The sequence below is a fragment of the Temnothorax nylanderi genome, unplaced genomic scaffold, assembly GCF_030848795.1.
Source record: "Temnothorax nylanderi isolate EJ_2023f unplaced genomic scaffold, tnyl_v1.0 TNYL_tig0124_pilon, whole genome shotgun sequence".
In the NCBI taxonomy this organism is placed as follows: Eukaryota; Metazoa; Arthropoda; class Insecta; order Hymenoptera; family Formicidae; genus Temnothorax; species Temnothorax nylanderi.
The window spans coordinates 209,034-222,075 of NW_027249186.1; the positions used below are offsets into that span (position 1 = coordinate 209,034).

Sequence of the window (13,042 nt, forward strand, 5' to 3'; positions counted from 1 at the left end):
TAAAATTTTTATTATTAAAATAATAAAATATTGCTTAAGGTGCGGCTGTAAAGAGAATCCGAAAATGTTAACAATTGCATAAAATTTAAAAAAATGAGCGCTCCTGTATAAGTAATATAAATTTCTTTAGCTTTTTTCACTGGTTATAGGTTCACTGGTTTTTGAGGGCACTTATAATAAAGTTGAAGATTATTTATAATGTACTATAATGGGAGACTCATGGCTGTATATCAATTAACAACAAAAATGATTATTAGAAATATTAGGAATTGAATAAATTTGTGTTTTATATGTAAAGAATATCGTACTAAAAGTACATTCAAAGATGTGAAAAATCTGACTACATTTTTTTGCAATATTGAGGAGGTCGTAAGAAGAATCAGAATAAGTGTTAATAATTGCATGAAATTTAGAACATAATGCTCTCTTATAAATAATGTCAGCATGTAAATTTTTTTAGATTTTATCACCGACTAGAATTTTGAGAATATTTATAGCAAAATATTCAAGATCTTTTAATGTCTCAAAAGTTTTATCGCGCAAAATTATATAAATAAATATGTATAGATAAACATAATAATTGTAATTTGTAGATGTAACGTATAAAAATCCATTCTTAATAACTTTTTATTAGCAACACCTATTTATTGAAGAAAACATTTTTTTAAAAACCCTCTGAAGAATTTTATGGGGATATTAGTTCAACGTCCATGTTTCGTGGATATGTGGAGTATCACTTATAGTAGCTGCATCAAAACAATGGCCGCTCTTAAGCGTCTCTCCGTGTCGTCTTACATTTGACTTTAGATAAGCGCCGCGAAGAAAGAATACCTTTTCAACTCATTGTCAGTTTCAAATATTTACGGTCATAACGTCATGATGAATCTTAGGTGGTGAATAAATCTTGATTATTAAAAATACATATAGTTTGTAGTATTCTTTTTATTTTTTTTATAAATATAAAATAAATTAAATAAAAATAAAAAGAACACTACAAAATATAATATTTCCTCAATGATTAATATTTAATTATTATTATGCAAATTTAAATGTTAATATTGTTTGAGAATGCAATAACTTTAAAAATAACACTTATCACAGACGCCGCGACATTTTTATCAATTCCTTTCTCTATATGTTTATACATGTCACAATGAGCTTCAGCCGTTCTCGCAGCTTCTTTAGCAAAACTTCTTCGACAATAGATGTTTGGAGACGCGTGTTGATTTCAAGCTCGCAATTAAAACTGGACTAAACGGAAGCCGCTATCTCACTAGCGCAGGGCATCGAAAAATCCAGTCACAATTTAACAATTCCGCTAAGCCAGTTAATAATAATAAATGATAAATATATTTCCGCTGGCTGTTTCACTTCCGCCAAGTGCCCAAAGTGTCTGGAATATTCTTTGTTTATCGCACAAAAAACCCCGGAGCTTTCATGATTCATTCGTCGGGCAGTTGTCAGTCGATCATCGGTCAGTCGACGCGAGCAGTCTAAATTACGGTAAACGAAAATGTATAAACGTTAGCGATTTCTGGGACACTTTCACCACTCGGTCTACCTTTAAATTCTAAATCTTATTTAAATTTTGTTGTCGCGAATGCTTCTTCCTTTCTCACGCGCCGCGCGAACGATATCGGTTACCATCTTATCGTCACTTATTGATATTATAGAGAAAATATTATAGCTTAGCTCGTCACCCCTAATATTTATCGTGACGGACATTATTACCGGAAATGCTTGAAAGAAATGATCATCCTTCTTCGTGGCGCTTATCTGAAGTCCAAAGTCCAATGTAAGACGATCGATGTAAGACGATCGCAGGAAACGTAGGCACTGTATACTATTGATATAATACTGATATAATGCATTGTATTGTAGGCGTGCTTCTTGGTCCACAGTTTGGTCCGGCATTGCCGACGTGCTAGTAATCGTGTATCCGGTGTGCGAGGTACATGCTTCTGCACATTTTGCAGTCGTTCGTAATTCGGGAAATAAATTGCGCCGCTTTCAGGTAGCAGTTGACGTTATTGTGACGTTATTTAATAATTATTTTGACGTCAAAACGTTATTTTGACATTAAAATGACAATATATAAATAACGTCAGTTTGCTACATGGATTGTGACACACGAGTTTTTTTGTGATTTTTTTTTGGATGGAAGGAAAAGTAAGAGGATAATAATATTAAAGGATGTAATTAATCATGTTTTTAAGTGTTCAAAAAAAAATATTTATTCAATAATAGTACAAAATGGCGACGCTGCAGTCATTCTCGCGAGGCATGTTTAATTTGACGCGCTCTGCGGCACGCAGTATAACTGACGCAAATTTGAATCTAGAAAAAACAAAAAATTTTCTCTTAATCTACATGAGTATAGCTGGAGAAATACGTAGGGGATTTTGAAAATATTAATTTTTGTGTGATTGGCGAGCATTTGAAGTAAACAGTTCAATTTTTGACAAAAAAAGGGGCAATCATTTGTTAATAAATAATGTTAGAATCAACTTATCGAAAATCCCGTACGTATTTCTCTTCGGAATGTTATTTTAAAGATATGGTCAAAATTTGGAGTGAATAGAACGAAAATTGTTGGACTTATGCTGCGTACCGTTTTAAAAAATCGTGTTTTGAGAAAAACGCCTTTAAAGTTTTGAGATCTGTTATGGACGGGAAAAAATGAAAAATTTGACTGTTTAAAATTTTTTACCATTAATCTGCTATCCCTGGACCATAAAGCTGCCCTTCCCTGCTTAAATATTCCTCCTCATTTTCTTTCCTCGTCGATTTTATGCTGGTGCGTGCCTGTTTTGCCGCATCTGTCAAAGCCGCTACTTGCAATACTTTTTTGCCACTTGAGTAGGACTTAAAAGCCAAGTTCCAAACAGTTAGTGTATTAGTGTATTAGACATCTGTTAGTGTATTAGACAAGTTAGAAATCAAAAGGAAAGTCATTAGGCTGTACCCTTCCAGCAGGTATCTACGTGCCGCAGGTAGTCGTTTCGGAGCAGTCCGACGCGCTTCAAAAGAGCTCGAAATTTCAAAGAAAAAAATTTTGTACAGGTATAAAACTTTTTTCCCCTTATTCTAGAAGGTTCAAAGCATCTTTTAGGCCAATAAAAAAATTTTTTTGAAAATTCTACAGTTGTGTTACCCCTTGCGTCAACTTGACACATCTTACTCTCAGATCCGTAGACGAGTCGATCGTTCTGCTTTTCGAGCGAATGGATACGATCCGGCGTGCCGTGCAGAAACGTAAGAGATTAATCACGATCGAATAAGCTAACAATAACGTAATGGAAAGACGATAGCGATGTTTCGCTCACGAAGTTCAATGTTGTCTGGATCCGGAATGGAGTCTGCAGCGTGGTGGCTGATCGTGGCCGCCACCGTGATAGTCTCGACAGGAGCAAGCCTCGAGGGACCGAACGTATGCACCCGGCAGGAAACGTAAGCAGTCGGGAATCGAGATTTTAATAATTTGTTCGCGAATTTGTTCGCTCGTTAAACAGCGTTATCGTCGGTGGAATTTATGAGAGCGAGTGTCATTTCAGGTATACGATAACGGTGAGAGTGTCCGAGAGAAAACCTTACACCGTGAGGGACAGCAAAGCGTGCTTTATTTTAATCATACCAAGATGGTGTACCACGTACGAAATCAAGTACGAGACAGTCTACAAGATCCAGGTCGGTTATCTAATCCGCATCTACGAAGTACTTTCTTATATTTTGTGGAAAGGTCTGATCTAGATTTGTGTTTTGTGCTTAATTACTGTCGCGGAGCGATAGCAAGCTCAGACGAAAAAGCTGCGGAGAAACGATTATCGGTGTACTGAGAAAGAAAACATTTTAATCCATAAAAATATTTATTATGTGGCTCCTAATAGCATATTTACTTACTTTTTACACATATTTATTTAGAATTAGATATTTTTATTTCAATTAAACAAAAAAATCTAATTCTAAATAAATATGTGTAAAAAGTAAGTAAATATGCTATTAGGAGCCACCTAATAAATATTTTTTTGGATTAAAATATTTTTTTTCTCAGTGTGGAACGGTGCGAATTACGGTCTGTAATTACGTGTTTCTTGCAGAATGTGACGAAACAAAGGCCCGTAAAAGAATGCTGCAAAGGCTACACGGAGACCACGAAAGGCGATCGCTGCATTCCAGTGTGCTCCGAGGGTTGTCTCTACGGTACCTGTATTGCGCCTGACGTCTGCGAATGCGAGTCGGGATACCGCGGCTCGTTATGTAATACCAGTGAGAGCAGCCTCATTTTTATAATAATAATAACGGTGGGACATGCATTCCGGTATACCTGGCGAAACAAATACTCTTTTATTATAGTGCACGTACTTTTCATTTGCGATGCAACAGTCCGACGCATCCGACATGAATAACAACGTGTTAGAGTAACACGTATAGAGAGATAGCGAACGTGAAATAACGAGAATATTACTAAAGATGTTGTATGTTATAATTTAGTAATAATGTCACTTCGCGTTAACGAAAGAAATTTAAAAACACGTAATCGCAAATCACGAATACTTAGCGTAAATACATTTTTATTGTGTTTAAGAAGTTACGTTGGCGGGTTTTCCTGGAATATTTATGTCTCATATAATTATTTTTAAAAACTGATGAAAGAAATACACGGTAACTTCCTGCGCTATCGAAGATATTAGTTTATTTAAACGGCATGTACAGAAGGTTAATTTTAACTTTCATATGAACAGAGTGCCTTTCGGGTAAATGGGGCAGAAATTGCGAGATGGATTGCCAGAAGTGCCAGAACGGTGCCACGTGTGATCCTAGTAACGGTACCTGTGTATGCGGTGCAGATTGGATGGATGAAACGTGCAGCCAACGAGCCTGCAAGGACGGTTTGTACGGTTCCAACTGTACAAAAGTGAGTCTTTACATGCACTTTTTACAATTAGAAAGTTACTCTTAAAAACTTTTACGATGTCTCGCACCAATTGTAAATTAAACTTAATTCACAGGTTTGCGAATGTGAGAAAAGCAATACGGAGCAATGTCATCCGTGGACTGGACAATGTTCCTGCAAAACGGGATGGGACGGCAAAACCTGTGACAGGCCGTGTCCCTTCTATACCTTCGGCAAGGGTTGTCAAAATCATTGCACCTGCAAGAACAACGCGCAGTGCTCGCCCATCGACGGCACTTGCACCTGCGCGGACGGATATCGCGGAAAGGATTGCGGCGATCTGTGCCCCGCGAATACGTTCGGGGAGGACTGCGCGCAGAAGTGCGCTTGCAAGAACGGAGCCAGCTGCTCGCCTGAGAATGGAAGCTGCAATTGCACGGCTGGTAAGCGTAACTCGAATGATCACACTCGATGGTTTGTAATTATAAACTGATCGTTTAGAGAAAATCTTTTAGATGCACCTATAGTTGCAGAAATAAATTAGTCACAGAAGAAATAGTCAATGTCAGTATCAGGGTGAAACTTTTAGGTTTAAATGTTTGGTCATTCTTACTTTTATTTATTGTCTCCTGGAGTCTTATCAATATTATTTCACAATTATTCTGCGTAACATTTTGCATAGTATTAGACGCAGCTTTGTTTGATATTTTTCGTACACGTCAGTAACTTTCATTGCTCATCTGTAGAACTTACCATACTTCACTTTGTTAGTAGGATTATCTAGTAATACTTAGTTACTTAGTAGAATTATTTATTAAAGTCTCGCTATAATAAACGTATTTCCGATGAAGATAAGGTAAATGCACCTATTTGCGTCCGTGCTCCTATTTGCGTCCGAATCTGATTAAAAAATAATAAAATCAATTATATAGAATATAGACAATATTCTATAATTGCGTCTATTTTAAAATGTGTTTCATTGAAATTAAAAAAATATAACACGGTTTCAATTTTCATAGTGCGCGCCGTGAGTGACCATTTGTGTATACGCGTGCGCTGAGGGCAAATTCTTAGTAGATCGGACGGTGAAAGTGACTGTCATTTTTATCGTTGTTGCGGATCCTGAGAAATAATCACGAGGTAAGTCCTGACGCAAATGGGGCAACGCAATGGACGCAAATACGTTCGAAAACTAATCTAACTAAGGCGGACGCAACGACGTACAATGATACCTTCGCGTAATTTTAGAATTTTCCGGTACAATATGTAGCAATTTGTCAAAACAAACGCTTTTTTCCATAAAAAAAAATATATTTTTCAATCAGTAGATAATGATTTTTAATCAAATTGGAATAGATTATACTCGTATATTGATCTTCTATTCTGCTATAACCCTTACCCGGACGCAAATAGGTGCATTTACCTTATTCGACATCGCTAAGTACGACACAAATTTCACGTATCTCTTCGACATTTTACCAGGATGGGTCGGTATCTTGTGCGACCGTCCGTGCGATGACAAATTCTATGGCAAGGATTGCGAAGGCAAATGCAACTGCTATAATAATGCAGCCTGCCACCCGCAAAATGGTAAGGCAATCAAGTAGCGACTATTCCGGTTCGATTCCTCGCGATAAAAATAGTAAAATTTTACATCAATATCGTTAAAAAGGGACATACAAAGATATACGCGATGAATTCCTACCTTTAAATTCTTTCTTACTACTTGCACAGAATACATGTTATCTTAAATCTAAACAAACGCAGGCACGTGCACGTGTGCGGCTGGCTTCTCCGGTACGCTATGTCAGGATCGTTGTAGAAAGGACTTCTATGGAAACGGATGTGATCAGAGATGCGACTGTGTCAAGGAGAACACCGTGGACTGTGATTCCGCTACTGGGTATTGCAACTGCAAGCCGGAAGGGCAAGGTTTGTTGAATTAATTTTCGCGCCAATTTTAGTCGTCAATCAAAAATTTTTTTTGTCGTGAAAATCAACATGTTACGTCATTGTTGAATCAATAGAAAAATTATTGTTAAAGCGATCGTGAACAAGATTATTCAAAAACGTACTCAAGGAGAATAGAGAGTCAAATTAATAGTATTTTGACTTTTTTGTTTTTCTTGTGTATAGCTGTATCGCATATATTGTCAATTGAATAATGGTATTGTAATATAAAAAGTAAAGAGAAGCGATAGCGTATGAAGAACGGTTCTTAATAGTAGTCATGCAGCAGAGAGCCGTTTCTCGAGATAGATTTTGCTCTAATGTTGAAACAGGAATACGATGCGAAACAAAGTGTCCAGAAGGTTTTTACGGCAAGGATTGTCATTTGCATTGCGAATGCATGCACAACAGTTCGTGTGATCCCACGACTGGAAGTTGCGTCTGCGCCAGGGGTTGGGAGGGCCCTGATTGCTCGCAACCCTGCAAGGAAGGATGGTACGGGCTGGGGTGCAGAGAAAAGTGCCCGGAGAAAATAAACGGTAAAGCGAAGATCCAATATCCAAGATTTAAACGTATGACATCGTTTGAGTGTAACACATTTAATTCGCATGTTTTTTGAACCATTTAATTGTGTTTTGTAGGCAACATAAGATAAATGTATTATCACACTTTGTGGCAGATTGCGTTATGTTTAATATCTTAATCCTGAATGCAATGTTATTCTTACAACATATCTGAATAAGTTTCTATTTTTCCGATGCATAATCGGTCAGTCTCTCTCAAGAAACATATCTTTACGTAAGTTTGTCCATCTGTCGCGACATACATTTTGATATATTACAATCGGAAAGAAATAAAAGAGAAGAAATTGGATTAAATTGTAAGATCAATTCTTCTGCTTGTGATGGCATTGTACATCCGGAGATATAGATAACATGCTTGGATGTGGGTTTTTTTTTCTATTCGTACAGCTATTCGAAGCTAAGAATAAATAGTTTGATCTCTACTTGCGCAAACGCTGACGCAAATAGTATGTATATAATAATTCATTTTACTCTTTACCACCAGTCACTTTTATTGTCAAGCACTGAATGATTTTATTGATTATTAGATTATCTATCTTACATTCGCGCGGGTTAAAGCAAAAGTGGTGAAAGGTTTAATAATAGTTATAACGAACGTGTTACTATAAAAATCAACAGGCGATATATAAAGTTTTATTTATAGGAAACTTTTCTATGTTATCGCGGTAAATTCTTAAGTATCATCATTTTTTCCTTAGAAAATATGACTTGCAATCACGTTACCGGCGAGTACGTTTGCCGTACGGGATACCTGGGTCTCACCTGCGAACATCCATGTCCGCTCAATCGTTACGGGCTAAATTGTTCGAATCATTGTCACTGTAAGAACAGCGGGGAATGTCATCACGTATCAGGCAAGTCGAGAGCTCGCAAGAGAATCTTCCTGAGATATACATTCGTCTAAATGCGTCTACTCTAATTCCTTTTATTATACCGAGGTGTATTTTCTAATCAGGTGTATGCCAATGCCGACCTGGCTGGCAAGGCGAGTACTGTCAAACACCCTGCGCGGAGGGCACTTACGGCGTTAATTGTACACAGCATTGCAAGTGTCAGAACGACGGTAAATGCAGGCTTAAGGATGGCCATTGTCAATGTCCGCCGGGATGGACCGGGACCATGTGTACCGAAAGTAGGTTTAGCTACCGAAAGCTGTAGACTGTTACTACCAGAAAGGAATGATGTACCAAACTATATGTTATATATTGATAAATTATATTTAAACGCAACGCTTGCCGATTGCAGTTTGTCCCGAGGGGTACTACGGTCACCATTGTTTGGAGATTTGCGAATGTAAAAACGAATTCTTCAGGTGCCATTCAGTCGAGGGTTGTATTTGCAGGCAAGGGTATACAGGTACTTAGAGTACATTTAAAAAAAGTAATAATAATTCTGCATGAAGAATTGAGGTATTTTCGGAATCGTACAGTGACTTAATGTAACTGAGAAATTATTCTGTAGGTGAGAATTGCGACGAACAACTGTTCTCCCGTAATATCCAAGAGAAAGATGACGGAAGATATGAGTATATCGGAGGCGTATTTACGATTATTGTTATAATTGGCGCTTTGTTAGCTGCATGGATGTATCGTCGTCGTAGAATGGCTGTCAGGAACGAGATGGCTCAAGTGCGATACACGGCTAAGTCTGAGAAGGATAAATTCGACATAAGTAGCTGTACCGACGAAGACGATTCCAAAGGTACGACATGTTTATTAACGACAAAATAAAGACAATTTTGCACGACAATTACATCAACTTATATAGATGTTACTACTCAGGAACGTTTGGTCAGCGATACTACCTGCAGAAGAAGGACGACCATGTAAGAAATCCAAACTTGAATGTGTATCACAACGTGATAAGCGGCATGAACGACAAAAGAGCCGAGCACATCTATGACGAGGTTAAGCAGCCGCCGCTAATGGCTGGATGATAAGACAATATTCCGAGTCGGACGCCAATTTTTTTGGATAAAGTGTTCTGTTATTTTAATAGGCATAATATAATTTAAAAAAATAAATATCATGGTAAACATAATTTTTCGTGGTCATTAACAAGTTCTTTTACATTAAATATTTTATTATTCTATTAAGTACGATAGAAGAATTAAATTATATATTTATGTGAGAAAGGATTAAATTTTATATGTATAAATTCATGCTTGGCACGATGTCTGATATCACTACTTTTGTAGCAAAAATAGATTAAAACAATACTTAATGTTTCGATCGCGCAATAGCTACGCACAATAGGGCGCGAACACTTGGCGCCTTTTTCTTAACTTTTTTAAAAAGGTATTTTTATGGTATATGGTCGATAAACTTTATTTACGAAATATTTATAGGAACATAAGGTGTGACACGTGACACCTTTATCATTGTCTGATTTGATGATATTTTGTAAAAGTGTGGACCTGCAGTTAGGTTCTTATTAATCTCATAGCGACTTTTTATGGCGTACGTATTTTCTCTGTATATCGTCAATGTTTATTATTAAATATTTTTATAGCAAATTTAAAATAAATTAACGCGTTTTTCTTCTTTCCAACCTTTATGTCCACAATTGTGCAAAGATTTAAGGTTCGTTATTGTGTTCAAAGTTTTATTAAAAGGTTGGTTAGATTTACATTCGATTTTTGTGTCGCATTTTTTATGTTAGCATAAATTATTCAGAAAAACATAATTAATAACAATATTAATAATAGATTAATAGAATACTATAATTTTAAAATGTCTTAGATTATAATTAGAAAATAGCAAGATTTAATTATGCATCCGTAGAGAGACGCTAGAAGATAATAAAAGTTAATAGAAGAATAAACTTTTGGATAATAAGGTAGGCGAAACTCAGGTTTCACACCGTCCGAAATCTCTGAAAATTACTCCTGATATGTTAGCAAAGCATCTGAGGCAAGGAGGTCGTCGTAGATATTCCGAACGAGGGTGTTGCCACCCCACATTGCCTCCTCGTATCTTTGCGATTGCCGAGATATAAGCGTTTAATGAAAATAAAAAATCGCTTGGCGCCCGAATGCTTAAGCTTCGCACTTTCTCGTCTTAATATACGGAAATAAATAGTTGCCAATAATAAAAGTGAGCAATTCTAATAGAGTAGAGCACGATCTAAAAAGTGCTTTTTGAATCATCATTCTGTCTTTTACGATTGCGAGATATAAACGTTTAATGAAAATGATGAATGGGGCGAGGCGCGCGATTCTTTTAGCCAGCTCGTGCTTTATTGCTTTAATAAACGAAAGTACATAATTGCGACTAATATAATTGAATAAATTAATATAAGGACCCTCGAGTTTTTCAAATATGTGAAGTCAGGGCAGTAAGGGTCGGACGCAGATCCTTGTGCGTAAATTCAATATTGATTGATCCTCTTGGTACATTACTCCAAACAATATCCGTACGTTTCGGCTCTGAATCGAGCCATCTTCAGCAGAAGCGAAAGTTTGTCACGCGTTTCTCGTGCCAAAGGTGAGTTAACTGATTGAAAAGTCAGAACTCTGGACACTTTGATCCCTGTCTGTAAATAGTTTCGATAAGTTGTAAAATATTAAGGAAACCTTTTTTAAAAAATCCCAAATCTTAGATAACGAGAGATATTTATCCAGGAGATTAGTCTCCGAAATGACGCATATTAAACTTCAAAAGAATGGTATTAACTCACAAAACGACACAGATTTTTTGCATCACGCTTATATTGCAGTTCTGAATAAATTGTAATCCATGCATACGAAGATGACGTCGCCTAATCCTGCTTTACTATTGGTTACCAAATATCTTAGTTTATCTTACTTACTTGACACTCTATGTACAAACTTACCGTTGTTTTGATCTATAACAAGCTTCGCTATTTGTCATTTCATTGTTATATGTGACGCGTCGACGAGAACGTTTAGTCTCCTCGCATATTATCCTTGTTATACATGACGTCTTGTTCCACGTTTTTCGGGCCCTTTGGTGAGTTTTTTTTAAAAAAGGTTTTCTTAATATTTTACAACTTATCAAAACTATTTACAGACAGGGATCAAAGTGTCCAGAGTTCTGACTTTTCAATCAGTTAACTCACCTTTGGCACGAGAAACGCGTGACAAACTTTCGCTTCTGCTGAAGATGGCTCGATTCAGAGCCGAAACGTACGGATATTGTTTGGAGTAATGTACCAAGAGGATCAATAAATATTGAATTTACGCACAAGGATCTGCGTCCGACCCTTACTGCCCTGTGTGTGTGTGTGTGTGTGTGTGTGTGTGACTTCACATATTTAATATAATTGAGTAATACCAATAGGGCAAAGTATAAAGTACAAAGTCTTTTTTTAATCATCTTTCTATCATTTACGGTTGCCGAGATATAAGCGTTTTATGAAAGTCAGAAATCATTTGGCGCCCGATCTTTACGGCACGCGCGCGCATTATTACGTTAAATAAACGGAAGGACGTAATTGTTGGTAACAAAATCGAGATATTCCAGCGCAGAGTATAAACTAAACAGTCCTTTTTGAATCATCTCTATATCTTGGGTGGTTGCCCAGATATTTGCGATAAACGATAGGGAAGACTTTCTCGCGCCAAGCCAGCGGCACATGGCCTTGACCTGCTTGAGCGGCGCGCGGGCTGGCTGCGCGGGCGGGACACTTTTGTCACAAGCTGTACATTGACCTACTTTCTAAATTGGCCTTGACCTAGATCGCCGAGTCCGGAAATGCCGGCGCGCGCCGCGGCGTGCACGGCAACGTCTGTCGTAAAATTCATAAATATTTCGATGTTCTTGCTAACTGATTTTTAAAGGTTTACACCCAGAGAAAAGATTTATGATTAAAGAAAATAAAATTTTGTTCAGACTAATAAATTCTTTTATTTATATATCGGCCTAATGGCATTTTATTAATTTCAAGCTTATTTATTTATTTGGCTACATGTTTATTGCTATAAATAAATATTTTATTAGATACTAAGTTCACATATTTAATGTCAACTTAATGACTTTCTTAGTATCTAATAAAATATTTATTTGTAGCAACAATATTTTTTTCTTTAAATAAAATATATTTTTAATAAAATATATATTTGATTTTCATATAGGCCTATTGCTTTCTGATTTTATGCAAAAATCAAATAAAAAACAATATTGCTTAAAATTTGTTTATTTTAATTTAAAACTAAAGAAATACAATTTTTTAAATAAACTTAAAGTATAAAATATATATAGTATGTATATGGTATAAAAGTATGCAATTACAGTTTTATACATAGTTAATTTAATAACAAATCGAAATTTTTTTAAATCCCATATAGGGTTTTACAATCGGCCCAATACTGCGCCAGTACTGGTTGTTGCAGTTCGGGTACTGGCGTAGTACTGGCAACACTACTGGCGCGGTACTGACGCAGTGTCGGATGATAACTTGGGCCCAATACTGACAGACAGTACTGGCCCAGCCGTTGTCTACTGGTACTGCCCCAGTACAGGATTTATGATCGGCTTAGTACTGCGCCAGTACTGGTTGCCAGATTTCTGATACCGGTGTACCACCTGCCCCAGTACAGGATTTATTATCGGCTTAGTACTGCGCCAGTACTGGTGCCAGATTTCTGATACTG

General features: G+C 36.8%; 1 protein-coding gene across 3 annotated transcripts; it reads left to right on the top strand.

Moving 5' to 3' along the window:
- Positions 1-1,166: 1,166 nt before the first annotated feature.
- LOC139776631 (uncharacterized) lies at positions 1,167-9,468 on the top strand. Of its 3 annotated transcripts, none has more exons than XM_071713442.1 (15): positions 1,167-2,169; positions 2,974-3,063; positions 3,146-3,450; positions 3,555-3,687; positions 4,098-4,266; positions 4,743-4,915; positions 5,010-5,337; positions 6,377-6,484; positions 6,662-6,826; positions 7,177-7,383; positions 8,127-8,282; positions 8,384-8,560; positions 8,674-8,784; positions 8,890-9,129; positions 9,210-9,468. In XM_071713442.1, the coding sequence occupies exons 3-15, from the start codon at positions 3,314-3,316 to the stop codon at positions 9,362-9,364; spliced, it is 2,259 nt and encodes a 752-aa protein (XP_071569543.1). In that variant the 5' UTR covers positions 1,167-2,169; positions 2,974-3,063; positions 3,146-3,313; the 3' UTR covers positions 9,365-9,468. The 3 variants fall into 3 exon arrangements, with proteins under 3 accessions (XP_071569543.1, XP_071569545.1, XP_071569544.1); XM_071713444.1 differs by having other exon boundaries at positions 3,188-3,450; XM_071713443.1 differs by lacking the exon at positions 1,167-2,169 and having other exon boundaries at positions 2,179-3,063.
- Positions 9,469-13,042: the final 3,574 nt, after the last annotated feature.

What these genes read in the sequence shown, in the direction of transcription:
- LOC139776631 (XM_071713442.1), top strand. Translation starts at nt 3,314, where the DNA reads ATGTTTCGCTCACGAAGTTCAATGTTGTCTGGATCCGGAATGGAGTCT. An exon ending in GGAATGTCATCACGTATCAG is followed by an intron (nt 8,283 to 8,383) that starts GCAAGTCGAGAG and finishes TTTTCTAATCAG; the next exon opens with GTGTATGCCAATGCCGACCT. An exon ending in CGGGACCATGTGTACCGAAA is followed by an intron (nt 8,561 to 8,673) that starts GTAGGTTTAGCT and finishes TGCCGATTGCAG; the next exon opens with TTTGTCCCGAGGGGTACTAC.